Source organism: Pinus tabuliformis, chromosome Q (genome assembly GCF_031772625.1).
Source record: "Pinus tabuliformis cultivar Carrire ecotype Pingquan chromosome Q, CPIR1, whole genome shotgun sequence".
Lineage (NCBI taxonomy): Eukaryota > Viridiplantae > Streptophyta > Pinopsida > Pinales > Pinaceae > Pinus > Pinus tabuliformis.
This window is the reverse complement of record NC_142296.1, coordinates 348,096,194-348,121,334: the sequence shown is the minus strand read 5'-3', so window position 1 is coordinate 348,121,334 and position 25,141 is coordinate 348,096,194. Positions and strand designations below refer to the sequence as shown.

At 38.7% G+C, this 25,141-nt stretch overlaps 1 protein-coding gene across 5 annotated transcripts in view; it reads left to right on the top strand.

The window, feature by feature from the left end:
* LOC149219613 (Sodium Bile acid symporter family) overlaps nucleotides 1-25,141 on the top strand; it is a 524,785-nt gene that overhangs the window by 263,750 nt on the left and 235,894 nt on the right. For all 5 annotated transcript variants that reach the window (XR_016249246.1, XM_089384430.1, XM_089384427.1 and 2 more), the window contains one exon: nucleotides 12,070-12,155. Coding sequence is in view for 4 of the 5 variants with exons in the window: in XM_089384430.1 (XP_089240556.1) it covers nucleotides 12,070-12,155 (86 nt within the window). In the remaining variant the exon portion in view is untranslated. The remainder of the gene's footprint in view (nucleotides 1-12,069; nucleotides 12,156-25,141) is intronic.

The window sequence follows — 25,141 nt, the reverse complement described above, 5'->3', positions numbered from 1 at the left end:
TCTTGTAGAGGTAAACCCACACATAAATTCTTCTTATAGAGATTCCATTGACAAATACCAAGACCATGACCCTTGACACTATCTGCCTCTCCAAGACCAAGACATCAACCTTCTTCCTTGCCATTGCTGAGGTCATCATCATCACTGCTGCTTCCACTGATGTCATCAAAGTTGCACTACTGCTGCATTTTTGACTGAGATTTTCCTTGTTCCTTTCATCAAGACCATAGTTGTTATATCACCATTGCTGCAACATGAATGCCTTCACAACAACATCACTGAGATCTTTATTACTGCCATTACATTATGTCAATGAGGTCTTCATTGAAGTCTTCATCATGATGACTGTTGCATTATATCTTTATCATCATTGTATACTTGCTAAGACAATGATTCTTATTACTGCTTCTCATCATGTAACCCTTGTCACTATTATGATGCCGAGACTATATCATTCCTTCATCATCAGTATGCTGGAACTTTAGTACTGCTTCTTCTTATTATACATAGACTGCAATACTGCTCCTTATGCCGAGACAGTGGGATACATATAGATCCGAGTCTCATTGTGATGTATTCATGATCCCTCTAAATCACTGTGATCATCACCGAGATTGTATTTTGTCTACTACAGAAATACCACCGAGATTCATATGCAAGATCAAGTTGTCTTTAATGCCGAAGTCATCATGAAGATTAGGACTAAGCCGAGAGTGTATCTAGCCCAGACTTTAGTTTATTGCTGCGTCCACTATACGAGGTCATTTTGCTCCATTTAGCCGAGGTTATGACTACACCTAAAACCCCAAGCAAGGTGCAACCAAATCCTACTGCGGCTTGCCATCCACTCGAGTCCTTGTTTGCCTGCGGTGACACGAGATCATGGTGCTTCTGCCCATACGAAGTATTGGAAATATATTTCATCCACGACCTGTTCCACGCCTTTCTGCACCCTATACCTTATTAACATCTCAGAGAATGCGAGATCTTCACTTGTGTTTTGCGGATACCTCAACAGGGTATATATAGTGGTTGTGCACATATAATAGGACGACATGAACATGTGAACCGATGTGACTTTAGCTTCAAGCTGACATGACCTATATTTATATTTTTAATTCATTTATTGAAGTCGACATGATGACCTTCTCATCGTTTTGCTTGCAGTGTTCTTGTGTTTTCTTTTGGAGGCCTGAGCTTGGTCTTGGAGGGCTGCTCTAGGTTTGTACACATTTTACATAGGCTCATAAAGAGCTTTTATTTCATGACATGACTCTTTGATAAATAAATCAAATCCTAAAGACATCAAGAAGAAGTCTTTGACCTAGTTACACTTCTTGCTCATGAAACCCATGTAGCAAGATTACAAACTTAATTTATTTCCTTTTATTACATAAAATATAATTATCATGTCATTATGAAGACCAAACCTAGTTACACTTACTTCAACATTACTGTGTTCTTTTCATCAAGACAATTACTAATATGCACAACAAAAGACAAGTGACACAATATATAGGCTTGTTAGCCATGGCCGAAACCTCTCACCTCTTGAGAGGAAAACCCAATCAAAATTCTTATTCTAGATCTTCAATTGATGAGTACCAAGACCATGACAAAGAAACCTACTTTGCTATACCCATAAGAAACCTCCTTCGCTATCCTTCTTTGCACTTCTACTATTGGGCTCTCCTTCGCACTTCTTGATCGAATATCTTGTCAAGTTGCTTGCCTCTAAGTGAGGCTGAGTGTGGCTATATATACACCTTTCCTCATGTCCTTTAGACCGACATGATCACAAGTAGTTAGCCTGACTTCTTCTAGCAAGTTCTTCCATTGTTGTAGGCCGAATTGAAGAGGATAAGTGACAAGGTCTCGAAGGATACTTTACATAGAAAATTTGACCATTTACAAAGTGTAACATGACTCTATCCTTTTTATGACTAGGTGACGAATAATTCCTAAAGACTCTCAATGGGAGTCTTGACTCAAAAATAAAATTTCTTGCTCATGAAACCCATGAAGCAAGCAATACAATAATTTTATTTTTCTTCTTTACATCTCATTACATAAAATCATAATTACATGTCATTATGAAGATTGAACCTAGTTACACTTTTCAACACTCCCTCTTACCTAGGGAGGTATTCATAATGGTACTTGGACATTCTCAATCTGAAGAATTTCTCATAAGAATATCAGATTGCTAACTCATTTGTATAGCATCATATCAACCAACATTGTCACATAGCAAGGCCTTGACTAATAACTCCATCTCTCCACAAGATTTGAGCTCAATGTTGGCAAGACTAATGATTTATATACACTCTCATCATTGTCCCTCTCGGAACATCCCCTACCTGGGTACTCAGGGTGTGTTCCATGAGGAATATTCTTATCTTGGAATCCCCAGCCCTCAAAGAATATCGGTCCTCCACGACTATTCTTCTATTGGATGCCCTATCTCATCCTCAAAGAGCATCAGATGCCAAATAATTACCCAATCCTCCATTCTGTCTTCCTAGGTGAAGACCAGAATGATGTGTCTATCTTTCCCTCTTAGATAAGGAGGACATATTCCAATAAAGGAATGTACTCATTCCTACAAAAAGAATGTACCTAAGCTCCCTCTTGGCTTAGGAATTTCAAGTTTCCTCCAAGTAACAAACTTCTTTTCAGACTCCCTCTTAATTATGGACTTGTAGCAGCTTCTTAGGTGGAGATGTTGGGTCAACCAGCTGCCTGAAGAACACCTTTCTTCTTCGATGTCATAAATTTATTTTGTTATGGAGTCTTCATCTTTTGGGACTTCTTCATAGGGTACAAACCATCCATCACTTTCATTAATGAGTCAGTCGTGTCCTTATATCCTTTATCAAAATGTGATCCATTAGTTTTCCATCTGCCTTTTGCTTCATGTCACATTGCTTTCTCCATGCCATATTTTCAGAAGGATCTTACATTCTTCTATATGGTCTTCTTGGAAGTCATCCACAAATCTCCCCTTTGGCAGTCGTACATAAGCCCATCCAAATATTAGTTCAAAAATAAGAAATGAACACTTAAATTAAAATTACCTTTGTGATGGTCTTTCATCATGACATCTTCCTGTAGGTATCAACATCCTGCATGCAGATTGACACATCTCTTAAAGATATTCATTGTCAAGGGTCTCCATCTTTTTTCGACTCCTATCAGAGTCTTCATATCTTTCTGGGAGATATTCTAGTCAACTCTTCTTGGTCTCGGATGTTGAATGCCTTCTACCTTTGTTGCATATTTTACGATCTCTTCCTTTCTCTTCACACACTTCATTCCCAATAGCTTCCAATCAGAGTTCCTTAATTGTAGTTAACCACCTCATATTTCATATGAGGACATATTATGTTGATTTCATCTAGTGTGACTTATGCCTTCCTGCATCCTTTCAGAGGAGGAGATCCTTTTACCTTGTTCATGCTTCTCAAGATAGAAGTAATGATCTATGTTACCTACAACCATGCGACATGACATTATAATATTAAATACAAGCATACATACCTCATTTACCTTTAGGTCATCTAGGCTTCTTTCAATAGCTTCCTTGATTGAAAAGATCTTCAACTCCTTGATCCGCTTTATTTCGTGTGTCATCATACTATCATCCTGTGGACTCCACAAGTTGGAGTTCCTTATGAAACACTTGCTCCCTTTCTAGATCGGTGAACCCTCCGATGAGGATTCCATCAGAGAATCTTGAGGATCTTGTATGTCCCTATTCGACAAATGTTTCCTTTTTGACTCGATGTATGATGAGCCTTGTCCGGATGACTTCTTCCTTAAGTTTGCAATGAGGTTCCCAAGAGCTATATTCTTCATATTTGATTGCCATGGTTTTTGTTCTAGACATCCTTCATGTTTCCTGTGGTGATGTTACGAGCTCTTGTTTCTAATGCTTCCATGATATCACAATGCATCTTTATTATTTATTATAGCCATATCCTATAACATAAGATTTAGAAGCTATGTCAAGACCTTTTGTGAGGGAGACTATCTCAGTAGAGATCTCTTACTTCCTGTTTTCTTGGACTTCTCTTCAACTTCCTTCACTTCTTCGGTGATATGGGCTTCTTCTCTTTCTTTTGATATTGTCCCTTTAGGACAATCTTTCCTGTAATGTTCATAATTTTTATATCCATAGCATTGAATCTCAGCTATGCTCTTCTTTCTTTTCTGAGGACCAAATTTTCCAAATTTCCCTTTCCTTCCTGCAAATGTTTGAGTCCTTTAACTTTCAACACTTTTGCCCTCAACTTGTCTTCTTCTATCTTGCATAGAAACCACAAGTTGTCGAATGAGGTAACTTTCTTATCCCCATGGACATTTGTTACCTAGTTTATCAGTTAGTGCATTTAGAACAATGATGGTTATCTTCTTATCATCTCTCCTAGATCTTGTAGTTGAGATCTTATGAAGATATCCCTTCATTCTTTGATACCTTTAATTTTGTGTAGTTCAGATCTAAGTCATGTGACCTTCTTTATCACATCTTCAGAGAATAGTCTTACGAGCTTATCATATACTTCTCTTTGATTTCTCCAATACTGCTATATAGGGATGAGGGATCTTTGACTGATTACATAAGAATCCCTTGAGCCCTATGATCCCTTTCCATGTATTTAGAGAAGACCTTTCCATTGATATGTTCAATGACTTCACTTTCTTTGAGGACTATGACTATCCTCCTTTTCCATGCGAGGAATTTCGATCACCCAACCAACTTATAGATCTCCTTGCAAACACGAAGTCATTTTACCAAATTAATTAAAGAATGAAAAATACTTACTTGATAAGTGAAGATGAAATCTTCAACTTGATCACTTTTGGTGATGGTTGAAGATGTATTAGTGCTCACTTTTGGACAATCTTCTTCCAAATGAAAAATCCTTTCCTCAATAAAGGAGATTGCTCCTTTTATGATGTCAAGGCCTTTAGATCTAACTTTCTTTATTGATGGTGATTGTTGTTGCTTCCTCAGATGATCTTCTTCAAGGATAAGAAGAGGATCCTAGCTTTTATGAGAGGGAACTTGCTTTGTAGCTTTTGAAGATGATGGTAATGCCTTCTAGCCTTCTTTGTCTTTAGAATACTTCACCTTCCTTGGTAGTGCAGATCAAAAATGCTTCTAGGGTTTTGACTCTCTCCAAGATGATGTGATCTTTGTCTTTAAAGTCCTTCAAGCTACCTTGCTTTGTAGATAACTTGATGAGGGTCTTTGTGGTCTTTTGATGATGACTAAAGGATCCAAAACTTTTGTTATATTAGAATGCTTCTTCGATCTAGGGTTTTATTCTATAATGTAGATCTTGATCTTTATCTTTGATAACATTTGACTTGCTTAGATGCCTTTCTTGAAACTCGATTCTCGTGTGTCTACTTGCTTGAATGCCCCTTCTTGACTTCAGCACCTTAGCTTTGATACCATGTTGAGAAATCTAGGGCAAGAATAGTTAAAGATTCTCTGCTTGATAATTTCTTGTGATATACTTTTTCTTCTTAGCTTATAGTCTTTTCTTTGTTATGTTGTTGTTGTGTTCTTTTCATTAAGGCAATTACCAATATGCACAGTAAAAGACAAGTGGCACAGTATATAGGCTTGTTAGCCAGGGCCAAAACCTCTCACCTCTTGAGAGGAAAACCTAATCAAAATTCTTCTTCTGGATCTTCAATTGATGAGTACTAAGACCATGAGAAAGACCCTTGACTCTAGTATCCTCCCAAGAACCTTGTCACTAACCTTGATGCTCTACCTCTTCCCTTTCTCGATTTTCTTTTTGATCTCGAACTGCTCTCCTCGGCTCCTTCTAGAGAAACTCGGTCTCTATCCTTCACATTGCTTCTTCTCAGCTTCTCCTAGAGAATCTTAGTCTCTATGATCTTACTGACTTCCTCTAGAGAATCTCGGTCTCTAGTCTTGATCTTTATCTTGGTCACCCAGAACAAGTATTGTAGAAGAACCCTTTCTTCGCCGACCCCAAAAGAATCCTTCCTTTGCAATCTCTAGAAGTAACTCTCCTTCGCTGACCCCAGAAGAAAGTCTCCTTCGCTATACCCAGAAGAAACCTCCTTTGCTATACCCAGAAGAAACCTCCTTCGCTATCCTTCTTCACACTTTTGCTGCTGGGCTCTCCTTCACACTTCTTCTTGATCAAATAGCTTGTCGAGTTGCTTGCCTCTAAGTGAGGTCGAGTGTGGCTATATATACACCTTTCCTCATGTCCTTTAGGCCAACATGATCACAAGTAGTTAGGCCGACTTCTTTTAGCAAGTTCTTCCATCGTTGTAGGCCGACTTGAAGAGGATAAGTGACAAGGTCTTGGAGGATACTTTACATAGAAAATTTTGACCTTTTACAAAGTGTAACATGACTTCATTAAATGACAATGACTCTGTCCTTTTTATGACTAGATGACAAATAATTCCTAAAGACTCTCAATGGGAGTCTTGACTCAAAAATAAAATCTCTTTCTCATGAAACCCATGAAGCAAGCAATACTATAATTTTATTTTTCTTTTTTACATCTCATTACATAAAATCATAATTACATGTTATTTTGAAGACCAAAACTAGTTACACTTTTCAACAAGGAGCACTTTTAGCTTCAAGTGTTAGGGAGTTAATTCTTGAATTTCTATTTCTGTCGGACCCCTAATCCTCTAAGGGTTGGTGTGGAAGTTGAACAGCCAAAGGGAGTCCAAGAGACCACTTGGACTATGAATCCAAGGGTCACACCATGTACTATAAATGTATATCATTGTCAATAATAGGTGTACTCTCATCTTATCTTTCATATCCTGTGTCTGCCATGTATGTGCTTAACATGGTATCAGAGCGGGAGATATCCTGCCTTGCTCATATTTGAGCCACTTGTTTTATGGCCTTTTTGTGCAGGTCATTTGTGCCATCAATTCTGCATTTCATAAATGTTTTCCCAGCTAAGTTCTAGCTGCAATCTCTGTGCAGTAGTTTTATATTGATTTTGTGGCATCTCTCATGTCAGTTCTGCCCTTTCCGCTGTTGGTCAGAACTTGAGCGTTTTATTTCTCATTGTGCGCCTGTCCATAGCGCTCCATTAATTTGTTGTCTGTTAGAAATTTGTTCCCTCTGGTGGCTGCCAACAGTCGCACCCTTCGCTCTGAATGCCAACAGTCGCACCATACATACGCTCTTTCAACATCGCAGGCATTAAATTTGAGGCCTTTTGTGTCTTTTGAGGCAATTTTGAACTATTCTTTTAATGGCTTTAAAGCTGGGTGCCACGAGGTTGGAATTTGCTCGAAGATCGAAGTTCGAATCTCGAAGGGAGGTGATTCGAGGTCCAAAGCGTGACAGGTACGGTTTAGAACTGAACTGATTGAAAGTCTCAGGTTCGAGTCTGAGTATGAGTTTTCTGAAATCCTCTCAGGTTCGAGTCTAAAGTTGAGTTGTTTGAAGTACGAAACGCTGGCTCGGAATTGTTTGAAGTCCTAAGTTCGAGTATAAGCATAAAGATTGAGAGTGTTTTTTGAAATTGAAGTTCGGTTTGAAATATAAGGCTACTTGAACTTTGAAGCTTTAGGATTGGGGAAGCTTGAGAGTCATGGCTAAAGATCGCTGGGAGATTGAAGTTAAAATCTCTGGTTAAGCTTGGTTAAGCTTTTTAAGCTGAGAGAACGAGGGCTATTGGTCAAAACAAGTTTGAAGTTCTTGTGTTGAGTGGATTTTTGTTTGAAGTTTACTGTTGGTTGAGATTTACTTGGCGAAAGATGCTTCAAGATTGAAAGTTCGAGTCTCAAATTTAAAGATTGAAGTTTAAAGACTCGGGATTGAAAAGCTTGTTTTAAATTTTGCTGGGAGATGCAAAATTGTTGAATTAAACTGTTTTGAAGCTTTAAGGTCTCGAGTAAGGGTACAAATACGATACTTTTGATAAGTCTCGAGCTTGAAAATTGGTGGCCGTTGTTAAAAATTGCTTGAATTCTGTTTAGTAGTATTGTTAGACCAACCAAGATTTTTCACCATCAGACCAAGTCTGTTTTGTGGTAAGTCCGAAGGAAATCCCGGGCCCAGATCCGACGCATGTTACCAAGAATCGAACCCTGACATCGAGGTCCGTTTCGTCAAAGGGATCTAAAGCAGCTGCTCTCCCAAGTGTGCCAAAGCTGCTAGGATTCGAACCTGAAACCACCGACAGAGGTAATGGCATCAAAACCCTTAATTTTCCTCTTTTGATTTCGGAAAAATGGGCCGGTCTGGCGTATACGAATTCTCTGCCTCCGAGTTGCTTGCCTTTACCCACGTTTTCCACTAAGAAGTTCGTCAAAGATTCGGCTGAAATCGACAGATTTGCAACAAGGGATCTGAGACGCCTGCTGGGTTTAGATTAAGCAGGCTGGTTCTATTGTATCTTATTCTTCCTTGGATTGAGTTATTTCTGAGCAGAAGATTGAAGAGGATGTGTTTATTTATGAGCAGAAGAAGTGTTGTAGTAGTGTGGCAGTGAAGGAGGAAGAGTCATTCTTTTGTGCACTAGCATATATCGTTCAGAGTGTGAATTTGAATAATCGATAGCTGAATGCAGGTAATTCAAGTCCTCTCTGTTTATCATATCAATCTAAGATTTGAAATCACACTCTGCTGCTGTAAGAGGTGCTTCCTTCACTCCTGGTAAGTTGCTAAACTTCTTGAGGCGCTCCTCTAACTGTCTCTTTACCTCAACAACCTTCACGGTTCGTTCTCTTAGGTAGTTTTCATTCTTTTGAGCACCATGGAGCTTCTTTGTCACTTCCTGCAAATGCAATTGCTGATCATTGACAATTTTGTTTAGCCAAAGGCCATGATACTTGAGTTCCACATACACCTTATGTGCATATTCAACGTATTTTTCATGGAGTAATTTGTAATGATCATGAAGAATAGAGCGGCCTTCAATAGACTCAGCAGTCAAAGACCGTCCTTGGCACAAGCAAAGGTTCTTTACACATTTCAGAAGCTTCTAGGCTCTGATCATTTTTTTTAGAGCAGTCGATTTGAAGAGGGTGTAACTCTCTCTGAGTCTTCATCTCCATTACAGCACACTCGCAAGCAGAGGTAAGCGCTAAGAGCCACGATTTACCAAATGAATCTAGGAGGGTAGTGACACCAAGCAATATTATCACTTGCGTTCTCCTACAGTTCTAGATTTGTGTGTGCCTCTTGGATCACTTTTTGTATGCATGTAGCCACCTATACATCAGAGACCGAGTTGATTTCTTACACCTGTAGCAGCTTGTTTGGAGTGGCAAGTTGGGTTCAAACAATCCCAGATCAACCCATTCAATCTTTTTCCATTGGGATAAATTACCAGGTGTATTCTCTGCATTAGTATTGTAAAAGTTTGGCGTTGCTCTCTGTGCTGGTTTGAAACATTGAAGGTTGCGAACTGAGTTTTATTTATTTTATATTATTGTTCATGAATTGAGTTGACCTTTTGAAGTTTAAAAATGACCCAAATTGGAAATTTATTAGAGTTATTAAGAACTCTAATTATGTCAACTATTGAAAGCACAATCAACATTAGCCAAGAAACTTTTTTTGACATTCAAGCTTGCTTGCAACATACACAATAGAAGATTGATTTTTTGCAGCTTGAATCTCAACTTCAGCAAGATGAGTTACAACAGCATAAGCATCATGACATCCATAAGCAGCCAGGAAGTGGTCAAATCAGTAACATTGAGACAAACTCCCATCAACAGCAAATCAACAATGTTGATCTAGTACCCAATGAAGGAACAAAATTGCATGCAGAAGCAGAAGTTGAGTTTGCACTTTCCAAGCCCATCATCAGACCATGGGAAGAGCTTGTCCACAACAAGCACATAACAAGTCTTGGATATGATAAGGAGGTTTCCTTTCATATTCCAGATTACTCAAAGCCCATTCAGTTTCAGAGTGTTGGATTCCTTCATGACAGTTCACCTTCAGCTGTTTCAGATTCTACTCCTCTTCCACAGCAACAACAACATATTGTGAAATGCCAACACTGTGACCGAGTTGGCCATATGAAAGATCACTGTTTTGATCTTCATCCATGTAAGCACTGTCATAAAACCAGTCATTCTTCAAATAGATGCTTCAAAAACAAGCCTCTTGCAAGAACAAAGATTCATCTTGGATGGATCACTTCTTGGCAATGGGCATCAACAACCAAGAAGATATTTCAGTCATATGTCCAAACTTGTTCTAGAGTATTGAACAGTCTTGTAGTTGAGTTTTCTCCATCATCTCACCTTGTATCTAACAAGGGGGGAAGTGATGGTCATCTACAAGCTTCAAAGCCACATCAAGCAAGCTTGAGCCACAACCTGCCATACCAGATTCAGAGTTGTAGCTAGAGACAAAGATGCCCTTGAGCATGCCTTCAGTTGGTGATGCCTCTTCAAAGAATTGGAGACACTTCCTCTAGCAGAAGACTTCATCTTCTACCAGTTTTGGAAGAGTTCCAGGAATTGCATTAAGCATTCCAGAGTTGGTGGTAATCCTTAAACCATCACAGGTTGAGACCTCCCTTTTCAAGTTGAGGTTCTCCCTTTTATGCGGGGTGAGACCTCCCTTTCATGGTTGAAGGTTTCCCTCTTCAAAACATCAGGAGCACTTCCTCTAGCAAAAGGCCTTAGCTTCTTGCCAGACCTGGAAGAGCTATGGGAACTGCACTAAGTGTTCCAGTGTTGGTGGTCATCCTTAAACCACCTCCCTTATACCAACATTTGAGAGAGCACATTTAGCCTAGTGCTGCCATGCATGTTTTTTGCACATTTTGTATTCTAACTCTCTTTTTGGACTCATACATACCCCTTCGTATTAAGGGGGGGAATGTTGGACACCTAATCCTCCAAGGGATGGTGTGGAAGCTGAACAGTGAAAGGGAGCCCAAGAGACCACTTGGACTATGAATTCAAGGGTCACACCATGTACTATAAATGTATATCATTGTCAATAATAGATGTACTCTCATGTTTATCTTTCATATCCTGTGTCTGCCATGTATGTGCTTAACAATTTCAATTCTAGCATTAAGAAATTTTGCATTTTGTATCATTTGTCATTGCTGCAATGTATTTCTAAAATTTGGTTTGGAAAGCATTCATTTCATATTCATATTTTTGTTTGTTTGTCAAGTTATGTGAGTCCTAATATACTATATGACTAGCACACCTAACCTGTGGCTTGAGTAGCCATGACCCAAGGGTATTTAAGCTGTCAAAATCACATGGGGATCATACCCGACCTGGGCCACACCAGCCCTTGGCATGGCTGGATTTTTGCCTACGGAGTTTCGAACCAGTGACTTTTACACCACAGAGTGCTTTAATAGAACATTTTGTCACCATCTACTATAAGCCCCATGGGCCAATTCATATTTATATTGCTTACATGCTTAACTCAAATTTTACACATAAATATGAAACGATATTTCACTAAGACATCGTCAGGATTCAAATTTGAAGCAAGTCAAATTACCCAAATTCATAGATCATAACAAAAATTGAAACCTAGTTTGGAACCATCCCTTGCAAATCAACTTGAGAATCACTTGAACGATATTTCAAACAAGTCACTTGGTGGAATCAAACCTCATTGATTAACATCAAACTATTTGGACTTGGTCTACCTTAGGAATGTCCCTCTTGAGTTCAAGAGAAACCAACCCAAAGAGTGAAAAAGTGCTACTGTGGTGGCAGTCAGTAGCCTTCATAGTTACACAAACTAACACCTTGTGTGTCGTACTTTCACACATTTGGGTGCAATCTTTTGTAAAAGGTCATACATGTCTGATGATTTGATTGTCATCTTATTTTGTTTAGACACTAATAATGAAAATCAATGATTGATATTCAGTTTTTGGTATTTAAAAGAGCTTTAAATGTTTAATACAATCTATCATCTTGAGTTGCCTAGTTTAGGCTTCAAATAAATTGAATCGTTCATGTTTAATATTCATTAGTGTTTTATGCCTTGGAATAGTAATATGGGGCTTTGGAATTTTGTTATCCCATGTTGATTTGTAGGTTCCTTGGATGCAAGTAAGTGGATCTAGGACATTACTGTTAACGGTTTCGCCAATGACTTTCATTTCAGCAATTGGTATTGGCATGTGAGTGTCTATATTTCACTTTCATATCATGTTTTATGGACATCTTGATGGGTTTTTTCATGTTTATTAAATTGGCCATGCTTTTCAAAATGAAAAAATGACGTTTACGATATCAGATCATTGTTGCAGTTATCAGTGTTGATAATCTATCACCAAGGGCCATGAAATTGAGATTATCTGATAAATAAACAAATATTACAAAAAAAAAAAGATATTGATTTTTTGAACAAAATTTTTTTAAACCAATAACATAATAATCACATTATTAGATAAATATGAAAAGAAAGCTAATATATGACATAGAGGATGTCAAATTATACATCAAATGCAATTATCAATACCAATAGCTATCCTATCGAAACTCATGATTAAATACATGATAAAAAATTACATTAAAATTATAATAAATATCTCTCATCATCACAAGTCATCTACAGTAATCAACATGCTATTTCCTTGACCATTTTTACAAGCAAAGGTAATGTCTCATGCTCTTGAAGAAGTCCCTATGGTTGTAATTGAATGTCTTCTAGTAGATGCCAAGCCCATGCGCACCCCACTGTAGTATGCCCCCTTTTCGCGCCATAGTCAGCAACTTAATGTTATCTTCTTACTGCACTTTGGGCATAGATTGCAAGGGAACCCAAGGTAAAATAATAGTAATCTCTTTTTTAAAATAATTGACCTGAAAATCTTGGTTATGACTTAGAAAATCAGTCAATTAAACACCATTTCTCTACTATACTTATTTTCTTCATCCCAGAGTAAGCAAACACATGTGATATGCCTGCAAAATGAATAAAAAATATGACCAAATTGCCCGAGATAAAAAAGACTAAAAAGGGGTGAGAAATGGGACATGGAGCACTATCCAAACCATGCAGATCACCATCATGTGCTAGAAAACGGCTGCCTAACCTCTATTGAATACCAATGTTGGAAAAATCGAACTTGGAAATAAATTGACAAGGGTCTGAAATTGAAAAAGTCGTAAAAGTTGGTAGAAAATTGAAAAAATCGGCAAAAACTCAGCAAAATGAAAAAAGTACAAACATATTGAATTTGTTAAAGAGAATTTAGCATCTAAAGTATCCACAACATCAGATAAATGCATTGCCACATAAATATGAAAAGAAAGCTTATGTATAAGATGTATAAGAAGTCTATTGCTACATCACATGTGATATGCCTACAAAATGAATAAAAAATATGAACAAACTGCCAGAGATCAACAATACTGAAAAGGGGTGAGAAATGGGACATGGAGCACTATCCAAACCATGCAGATCACCATCATGTGCTAGAAAACAGCTGCATAACCTCTAATGAATACCAATGTTGGAAAAATTGAACTTGGTAATAAATCGACAAGGGTCCGAAATTGAAAAAGCTATAAAAGTTGGGAGAACATTGAAAAAATCGGCAAAAACTCAGCAAAATTAAAGAAAGTACAAAAATATTCATTTTTTAAAAAAGAATTTAGCATCTAAAGTATCCACAACATCAAATAAATGCATTTCCACATAAATATGAAAATAAAGCTTATATATAAGATGTATAAGAAGTCTATTGTTACATCACATGTGATATGCCTGCAAAATGAATAAAAAATATGACCAAACTGCCAGAGATCAACAATACTAAAAAAGGGTGAGAAATGGGACGTGGAGCACTATCCAAACCATGCAGATCACCATCATGTGCTAGAAAAAGACTGCCTAACCTCTGATGAATACCAATGTTGGAAAAATTGAACTTGGGAATAAATCGGCAAGGGTCCGAAATTGAAAAAGCCGTAAAAGTTGGGAGAAAATTGAAAAAATCGGCAAAAACTCAGCAAAATTAAAAAGTACAAAAATAATTATTTTTTGAAAAAGAATTTAGCATCTAAAGTATCCACAACATCAGATAAATGCATTGCAACATAAATATGAAAAGAAATGTTATATATAAGATGTATAAGAAGTCTATTGCTACCAGTGTTGATAATATCGGTATCGGGAAAATATCGGCGAGGGTCCAGAAAATATCTTATCGGCAATATCGGCAAAATATCGGCAAATATCGGCAAGCATAAAAAATAATTTTTTCAAATTTTTAAATATAGCCGATATTTTGCCGATATTTTCAAAATATCGCGATATTTTGCCGATATTTTCCGATATTTTCCGATATTTGCCGATATTTGCCGATATTTTCAAAACAGAAAATATCGCGATATTTTCTCGGCGATATATCGTTTTGCCGAAAATATCGCGATATTTCCGAATATCGCCGATATATCGCCGATATTATCAACAGTGATTGCTACATCACATATCAATAGTGAATCAAGTCCTGACTCAATCTCAAGAGTCAAAATATAAACAAAAACTATAATAAATCTATCTCATCATCATGAGTCATCTACATGTCATAAACTAATGAGTCACTGAGTTCGTCTGCCCTTCTTACGAGAATAGGGAAGGGGTTTTCCTCTAGAGGAAGAAGGCCTTGCCCCTAGGCTAGAAATGGACTCTAATGTTCTCTAAAAACAAAAATAAGTCGCATTTGTCCTCTGTTGCTTCCCATGCTAGATGGTGTCACCTCCTCCTCCTCCTCCTCTCTCTCCCCTGCGATTGCAACCTCCTCTTGTGCCTCTGGCTCCACCTCTAACCAATTAGGAATCGATTCCATGATAGGCCTCTCAGTCGCAACCCTCCATGCAAAAGTGGTGTCAATATGGTCCAATGAGGTGGATTCCATGTCATGGGTTTTCTGAAGTTGCCTCACCCACAATCGGAGATTGTAGTAGATGTAGACCAAGGTTGCAGGGGAGTGTCCCCCCCCGATCCCGCTCCCAATCCACGCTCTGGGCGGGAGCGGGTCGAGAGCGCGCTCCCTAACCAAAAAATTCGCTCCCTATTTTTTTCAAGTTGACTTAGGGAGCGTCGCTCTTGTCGCTCAGGGAGCGATTTTTCCAACTTGGGAGCGGTCGGGGAGTGATCGCTCCCGACCGCTTCTGGGTTGGAAAAATCATTCCCATCCAGTGGAGAGCGATGCCCGTGCAGGAGGGAGAGGTGACGGTGGCGTGGAGAGAAGGAAGGGGAGGGGAGGGAAAAAAAGGGAGGGAGGGGAGGCGAGGGGAGAGGGGGAATAAATAAACCCTCTCCCTCTCATTATTCATTTCATTCTAAATTTCTAAGAGTGAGAGAGTGAGAGAGAGCAAGAGAGAATTTGGAGAAAGGAGAGGCATCCAAGGGGAGATTGAAGAGCTTGCAAGAGCTTGCAAGGGGAGATTGGAGGCCAAAGAGGTAGGATCTACACTCTATTCTAGCATTTTTTTTTTTATGTTCATTCCTAAATAAATAAATAATTTTTTTCTCTATTTCCCATTCCCATTCCCATTCCATTTTTTTGCAGATTCAAAACTTCAAATTTCAAACATCATGGTTATATTGCTTGGCATTTTCTTCTTCTTGGTTCCTTTTTTGGTTATTATGGTGTTGGAGAGTAGAAAAAGGAGGTTGAAAATGAAGAAGGGGATGAAGAAGTGGGTTATAGTGGATTTGATGAAAACACTGGAGAGGAGTACCTTGGTGAGGAGGAGCAAGAGGAGAGTGAACATGAGTCAGCTCAAAAAATTAAACAAGACCAAACCCCATTGTGGAAATATGTTAATAGGCCTGAAGCAGGGAAAGGGGGTGGAACCACTAAATTTCACTGCCCCCATTGCAACAATAATTACACAGGTTCATACACCCGTGCCAGAAAGCACCTTTGCGGGAAAAGGCCATGGGATGGAGATAAACAAATAAGAATCAAAACTTGTACAAGTGTGTCAGCAGCAGATAGAGCCAAATACATAAGGGAAGAGGAGGAAGCCCAATACAAATCTAAAAAATCAAAGGGTTTCTTTGAACCAAGCTCACAATCACATGCACAAAGAACTCCTTCAACATCCTCCCATGGCAGTGGATATGGAGGCACATGGTCACCAAACATCTCTTTAAGGCGCAGAACCATATCAAATTTCCTTGATGAAGGGTGTAGGAATGATGTGGATTCAAAAGTTTACAGGTTTCTATATGCATGTGGAATACCATTCAATGTTCTTCACTCACCTTATTGGCAACATGAAATGGTTTCCGCCATAAATGATGCCCCTAAAGGATACAAGAGCCCTGGGTATGACAAGGCTGGAACTGTTGGACTTGATCATGAAAAAGCAAAAAGATCACATTCTTTGAGTAGAATGACAAATTCCTGGATAGAGAATGGGGTGTCCATTGTATCTGATGGATGGACAAATGTAAAAGGCAAGCCATTGATAAGTGTTCTTGTTGTGTCTGTTAGTGGTGCCACCTTTCTTTCAGCATATGATTACTCAGACAAGTTCAAGACCGGGATCAACATTGTAGAACCATTACTTGAAACAATTGACCGTATTGGGCCATACAATGTCATCCAAGTCATCACTGATAATGCTCCTAATTGTAAGGCAGCGAGAGCAATTATTGAGGATAAATACCCCAACATATTTTGGTCTGGCTGTTTGGTTCACACAATGAACATTTTGATGCATGATATTATTAAGAACAAAAACCAACAATACAAATGGATTGGTGATTTGTACAAGAGAGGCAAAGAAATGATAAAATTTATTACAAATCATAGCAATACCCATGGCCTTTTCCGCAGTCACTCAAGATTGGAGTTGTTGAAGATTGCGAAGACTAGATTTGGTAGCTATTACCTCACCTTCAGGCGCCTTTTGAAGGTAAGAGAGTCATTGGCTAGCATGGTATCAAGTCCACACTAATAGGTATTAAAGGAAAGGGCTACAAATGCAGCTGATAGGTAATGTTTTGAACAACTAGAGGAGACTGCTCTTGATGGTCAGTTTTGGGCACGTGTGAGGCAAGTATTGGAATTCACCAAGCCCATTTATCACATGATTCAGTTTGCAGATACAGATAAACCAGTGATTGGGGAGGTGTATGAGTAGATGGATACCATGTTGGGGCAAATAAAAGATATTGTTCAGAAAAATTATCCCAACTTGTATACACTGATTCACAATTGTGTGTGTACACGGTGGGATAAACTTAATGTTCCACTACATGCCTTGGTGTATATCCTTACTCCAAAATACTACTCTGCATCTTGGTTGGGCCAACCTGCACCAGAGGGTGGGGGTAGGGTTAAACCCCATATAGATGAAGAGGTATCTGCAGGATATCTGCAAGCATTAGACAAGTTGATACCTTACAGGGAGGAATGTGTTAATCTGTGTCTTGAGTTAAGCAGATACTTCAGTTGCACTAGTTTGTTTGGTTCCTTCCATGTAATGGAAGATAGAGACAGATTTGATGCTCTCACATGGTTGGAAGCATATGGCGGCCAGGGACTTTTGCCAAAATTGGCAAAAAAGGTTCTCTCACAGGTTGTAAATAGTAAATACTTCTTCTGCAGAGAGGTGTTAGAGCACCTACAACTTCATACATAATGTGAGAAGAAACAGACTCAATGAAAACCGGGCAGAAAGCTTGGTTTATGTGCACTACAACTTGAGTTTGTTGAGTCATTACTATGATCGGGCTTAGGAGGATCCAACATATAAAATTTGGGACAACCACCCAGAGGATGATAATTTGGAGGATGGCACTATACATCTTGAAGAACTGGAAGCAGAACTTATGAGAGAGGAAGATAAAGCAACAACCATGCCACCCCCACCATCTAGTAGCAGTGCTCGAGTTCCAAGTCTTGTTCCTTTGCTATCGCTGCCTCCATGTACATCCTCATGTGGAGGGCATATGCCTTTTGGTTCTGGTCGTGGGTATGTGCGGGAGGAGACTCCTAGAAGACCACCATGACCTGCTCAGAAATTAGACATTATTCGTGGTGGCAAGACGAAGATGTAGATGATAGATTTACTTGTCTTTTCTAGTTTCTAGTAGTTTTTATAACTGTTGACTCTTTCATATTTATTATGATATTTTTGTAAACAATATATGACAATTTAAGTTTGAAGTTTGAAGTTGGCAATTATAACTCATTGGTAATGAATTATGAATATGATGCTTTGTGAAAGTTGTTTCATTTCATTTCATTTTATAACATTTCATTTCATGTTAGATATTATTTGTTGTAATGGTTAAACTTAGCTTACAAGTACAACTTTGGTGATCAATGATGATAAATGTTATATATTGAATTTTCAATTTTGAAAGCTTGAAGTTGAAACTTTAAGATTGATGAATCATGATTCATGAGACCCAATATGTTGTATGTTACTAACTTGTGGACATGGTTGATGAAGATTATAACTTCTAGATGATTGTTGTTATATGGTTCAATCTGTGTTTTTTTATGTTTTTTATATCTAATTCATCATTCTACATGTTTTTGTTGACATATATGTATCAAAATATAAAAATATAAAAAATATATATATTATATAAAAAACGCCCCGGGATTCGCTCCCAAACCGGGAGCTTCTGAAAATGTCGCTCCCTCACCTGTTTTCGCTCCCGCTCCCAAGTAACACTGACGTAGACCATGTCATTAAGGCGTTGGGACTCCAACTTGTATTGGGGTCATAAATTTATATATTAGTAATTATAAAATTTAAATATTAAAAATAATAATTTACAATGAATTCAAAAATTTAATTCAATTTTTTTTAACCTATTGCACTTTTTGGTAATACTCTAGTTGCGCTCACATGCGGAGGAACTACATGTTTGGTTGAGCACTCGAATGACAAGCTTTTGGAGATGGGGTATGTTGCCACTTGATTCCACACCTAAGGTTAGCATGGAGAAAATCCCTAACTCCACTTTGTGTGCCCTTGGGGGCAAGCTAAGAGTTGGGGTTGTCACCCAATTGCCAACTCCTTCGTCTAGGCTCTCTCCTAGATGGAGCCAAGGAGGTAGACCCTAAAGAATATCCAAGGCTTGGTTAGTAACAATAAACAAGTTATAGGAGATGAAAAGATTAGTTAGTCAAGAGACACATCAACCATCAAATTAAACATGCAAGTACTTCAACAAGTAAATGATATGACCATGAGCATGTAAAGAAAAATAGATAAGAAATGATATCAGTAAGATAAAACCTTTGCAAGAAATAATAAGACTAGTGCCAAATAAATAAACTTGCAAGATGATAAAATGCTCAAGGAAGGAAAAGATTACTTGTAAAGTAAAAGAAAGTAAAGATACACTTGTACTTGAAATGTAAAGATAGCAAGTAAGATATAATTGCACTTGGAAAGTAGAGATTATTCACATGAGATAACTTGAAGGAAGTTGCACCAACGAAAGATATCCCAAGATAGGTAAGCAAGATCCAAGTATTTCAAGATAAGCAAATTGAACTTCCGATGAGAAGATATCCCAGTACAAGAAATGTAAATACTTGCAAAGGAAAGCACACAAATATGAAATGCTACTTGAAAAGTAAATGGTACTTGCAAGTGAAACTTGACCTTCAAGATAGCATGAACATGAATGTATTGCAAGTGAAGTGATGTAAAGTTGCTCTTGGTTTATTTTATTAGTCCTACTCTAACCTACTCTAAGGTGAAAACTTCCTCTCTAAACTTTTGCCCTTATTACGATAGAGATGGTAGCAAGGGGCCTCAAGTGGAGAAGCTTAGCTTCATTACCAAAGATTGACCTAGTCCCTCAAGTCTATCCACGTGCCATCAATCTGACAAAAGACTCAACCATACCCTAACTGCATGGTCACTTGTTTACCTTCTCACAGACTTGAGAAAAAGAAAATTGAGGAAGGGGTCCTAGTCTCTATACAACCAACTTACGTTGGAGGTTAATTGTAGAGAGAGAAAATGACAAATTGCAAATTTGTGAATGGTATCCAAAGTAAAGTAACAAATTGCAATGAACAAATGAGCTAAGTTAATTGAATAAGCAAACCTAAATCAAGTAAGAGGAAATTAGATTAAGAGAAATCAAACTAACCAATTAGATTCACTTGCCTTTAAATAAATCAAAATGTGAAAGCATACACAAGTGAAAGATTAAGTGAGAACTAAATGCTAAATGTAATGAAGCAAAGATGGACAATTAGCTCAAAACTAGTAAATCAAATTGCATCAAACTAAATCAACTCGAAATTAAAAATTGCATGGAACTAAAATAACAAATAGATGATACTTGAGTGAAAATGAACTAAACTAAATTCTAAGAGAACATTAGCATGGAAATATAACCAATTAGCAAATAGAGGTAGCTAAGTGAAATGGAAATAGAGAACTTAGCATGAATTCAAATGGGCATATGAAATAAGTAAGCATGAAAATGAGAACGTGAGAAATTAACAAATTAGATCTAACTTCAAAGAAAGGAAATAAAGCTCAAATCAAACACCATGCAAAAATGGACCTTCTCTCAAAAGAGTCAAAGGAGAGGAGTGGGATGCCAAGGGGATGATTCCCAAGCTCCCAAAGCAAAGAAATCTTTATTATTTAACATAGTGTGAAGGCCCTTTTATAGAGATGAGGGATTTGGGAAGAGCTAACAATATGCACTTTCTAATGTCCCAAATCAAAGATTTTTAGAACAAGCACTTCATATAAAACTATCATGCATTTACTAGAAGATTTCCATGTAAAACCCAAACCATAAATCTATAAGTTGCATAAAATCTCATTAAAAATCACAGCACGAGGAACAATGAGAAATGTAGCAACCAAAATCCAGCTTTATTATATATAGATAGATGCCAATACAATAGCTCAGAATGACCCTCCGGTCTCCAAACTGAAACAGAAAAACAATCACTACACCTGTGGATTTTGAATGAATCCACCAAGAGGAGATGGGTGTTCACCCAATCTCTCTATATCACCCAAGGGTTTTCGTCCTGGGGCTACCAATGGAGTACAGAACCGAGTTCTCAACCTCTCATACAAGAAACAATATCAAAACCAAGATGTCCTCCAATAGCCTCCTCCTCCTCTTTTATAGATCTAATGGATCCCTCTAGAACCTCCTATTTTGCTATTATTTTAATCATGGAGCACTTTTCCCTCTTATATTTTAATTATTATTATTATTTTTTTAATGCGGGAAAATGGTAAATTGGCCATCATGTCTCCCCAGGTCACTGAAACTCTCATCTAACCATCCCATCATTTAGATCTTCTTGTTCCGGTTCCAATGAGCTATTACACTAAGGTGTTCTGCCCGTATTCTTCCCAGGATGCCACCTTAAGTGTAATTAATCGAGTCAAGCCCATTAATAACTCAATTTTTTGAAAGTTGTCGGAATGCATCGGAACGAGAGGTAAATTGTGCAGATAATGGAATATACCAAGCGAATGCCATCAGACCTCATAGAAACTCTTCAAAACTCCATCAGAACCCTTGATGACATAACCTGCTCCATTGACCTGGCCATCCCCTGCCTTGGAAATCCACCTTAGTTGTACTATGAAGAAGAATAAAAATGGGGACATGATAGTCCTCCCACCCCAAGATTGCTTGCCCTCAAGAAATCTAAATCTATGGACCAATCTGGTGGCCCAAAGCAACTGAGACCCAATTCTTGGATCCCATACGAACCACTGGTCCATGTTACGTCTCCAAGCTATCAAAACATGACTGGATCCTCTAGTACCTGGATCCCATGTCCATCTCTGACTCAACCTGCTACTAGTAGATCCACCTGGATCCCAATGTCACTAAGAAGGAGCATCAATGCTCCATGGCTCCTGCTGTGCTATAGCTCCGGCTGTGAATGCTACCCCACCAACTACGTACCAACTCATCACCACTCTCCAATCCAACTCTTGGCATAAACCAAGGTCAATCTCATCATGTCGATGCTGTGCTGAAATACCGATGAGTGGCCAACCTACAGTCTGTTGCCAACTGAAGCTTGTAATATCCATCACCTTTAAGGGCTCCTGCAATACAATGCTCCTGACTAAAAATGACACTCCACCAATAGGATACCAGCTCATGATCTCCTTCCAATCGAATGCATGGATTCCTGTGCAAGGAATACATTTGCTATGCTGATACTGGTCCATGCTCAACTCCTGATGCTCTACCTGGACAATCAAAACATGTCCAAGAAATCTTGCCTCTCAGCCTTTAATGGGAAAAAGTGGGCAAACTGTGTTGCAAGCCCTGTATATGAACTCCTGGAGAGGGCTGCTGCCTGAATATGTTGCAACTTTGCTAGCTACCACTACATTTGTTTGCACCTCATCAATGGGTAGACCCAAAGATTGATGCACTGCCACCTCCAACAACTCCTGCCATCTACTAACCTCCTGCAAGACTACGCTGTCAATCTCCAACATCTCCTGAGGACAAGTGTTTGCAAATATTGCCTCCCTAGAGGCTGCCTCCACATCTGTCTGGTCCACTCCAATCGCTGGCCCCAAGGGTATCTGCTCATCCTCCATCATGGGCTCAACATGAGCCACTAGCTGACTTTCCAAAACCGACCCATCTCGCACATTGTGTGTATCATCTGTCTCATGGTCCTCTATGTGCTCCCTACGCCAAATCGTTAGTTGCTCAGCTCTTCTCCCCTCATGGGAACAATCAGTTGCTCATCATTCTCCTCTACCACACATGGATGCATATCTAGGCTACTGTCATCAACTCTACATGACTGCTCGTGCTCCTCAGAGGTATCATCGTATGAATCCAGGGACTCGTCCAAGGAAGAATCCTCACCCTGAAAATAGGAAGGAATCTTCTCCTGCTCTACCTCTGTCACCTCCTCAGTGTCACCCAAATATGAGTGGTTAGGTCCCCAAGGTCCTTTGCAGATGAAGCAAAGTCCCTTCCTCCTCAGCTCATTCCTACTGCATGATCCGCCAAACCTGAGCAACTCCTCCCTAGTCAACTGTCTCCTGAACAATCCAATGTTCTACTCAACCAACCTCTCGGCTAGTTCAGAAGCAGCGGGTGAGACCAACTGTTCTCTCCTCCAAACAGACAACAACTGACACTGTAACTCCTGGAAAATGGCATCACGACCTCTCATACATGATGACATGATGGACTACATGTGTGCTTTGACTACGTCAGGATGATGTTTCCTAATGCTGAAGAAGCATTGGAACATCTTCAGGATCAAACCATCACACTCTAGATCTAGCATGATTTCATATGTCCTAGTCATGGCCATAATTTTCAGAGCCTGAAGCTTCTTCCCAAATGTAGGACTTGCATTGTTGTCCAAGTCCTAAAAAGTCTCTACTATCATCTGGAAAACTCTCCTCATAACTTCATCATTGAAAGGAGGTATAGGTGCAGTCAGTCTCATGATGTGATTGGAAGCCTAACCCCTTCACATGGTTCCTCCAAGAACTTGGGTTGTATGAGAGCAAGCATAACTAGTCTTAGTGCCCAAATTAATTTCTTCCCTTCTAGCTGGCTCACGTTGGAAAGGAGGGCATGTAGTTCATCAAGTTTGAAGAGAATCTTCCATGGGACCTTCATGTGCTTCAAATCTGCCCAAGTGCAAATATTTTGTGCCCCATTTCCTGCCCCTTCTGCACATCCTTTGGCTGCCCTCTCCGAAGAATGGCATAGACCCCCTTTGAGAAGGGTCTGTTGTTTGTTGTTTCTGGTTTATTAAGGGAGGTTATAAATGTTTGATCCATGTTTTGGCTTGTTCACTCAATTATTACAAAGCTTTGATAGTAGCATTCACAAAAAGTGTCTCAACAACATGTAGGATCAAGCATGCAAATGGCAGCAATATAACATACTTTGTCTCAGAACAATATATTGTAATGTTCCGTGCTAAGCTTCACACAACTAACTATAATACACCAAGTAACATAAAGCAAATGTTTCCTAGAGTATCAACATTTTTCTACAAACACTTGGTATGCAAAATTAAATGGAAAATAACTCCTGGAAATCGCTCCAGTTGATGAAGGAAGTGAGAACACATTGCAACACTTCAAATCAGTAAAGCCCTTTAACGACAACTATGTCTTCAAATAATGAATCTGCTATAATACTGACTGCAAAATTGAATTTCAGGGTATGATATATTTCTTCGCTAGTCCAAGAACTTCGAACTAGCAAACATTTCTCTAGAGATCAACTTCGGGAAATGACAGGCCTGAGATGAGTCCTTTGGGTTTGAGAAGATACAATGTGATATTCCAATTCTATCCGGTGATTTGCTTCCTTCAATAATGATTTCAACCTCCCATTAAATATTGGTGAAGTGATTTGACCCTCAAAGTACAAAGTGTTGCGGCCAAGAATTCAATGAAGGTTCTGTAACAAATTGTTGGAGCTACAGTAATGAATTTTCAATTAAATTTTCAGTCCCGGGAGGAATGCCTATAGGAATTCAAACCATTCATTCCTCTGTCTTCAACTTTTGCGAAAGTCATGGATACTTTACATGCTCAGCGGTAAGGTATGGCTCGTACCATCACAGTAGAAAGCTCAACCTTCACGTTCAACAAAGAGGCAATCCGTGAATTTATGAGTCTTTCGTTAACTCCAACACTGATAACTATTCCACTCAGCTAACAAAAGAAAATGAACTCGGTCCATTGATTGCTAATCTCGTCCCACAAGGTATTGGAAGAGATTCAAACCCTTTTTTACTATCAAATCGTTCCTGGATTGAGTAGTCTGTGGCTAGGAAGAAGGAATACGAACTCCGTCTGTGAGATTAAAAGGTATTTGATTCACTTTATTCATGGAACTCAACCTTTTCTTTCAAGAACTCGACTTATTCAAAAGGTAATTTTTGACCCTGGGAGAACCTTACATTTGAAAATGAATATCACAATTACTCAAGAGAGCTCAGCCTTTTCTATAAATCCGTTGAGAAAGAGACAAATAATGGTGTTTTCTAAGCCTGCTACTGAGGGACTACACCACAAAATTGCATACTAGTACCTTTTATTCTTTAAAGGAAATACACCTTTTGGATGGCCACTTATGAGATTTAGACAATGAGCTACAACCCAATAAAATACC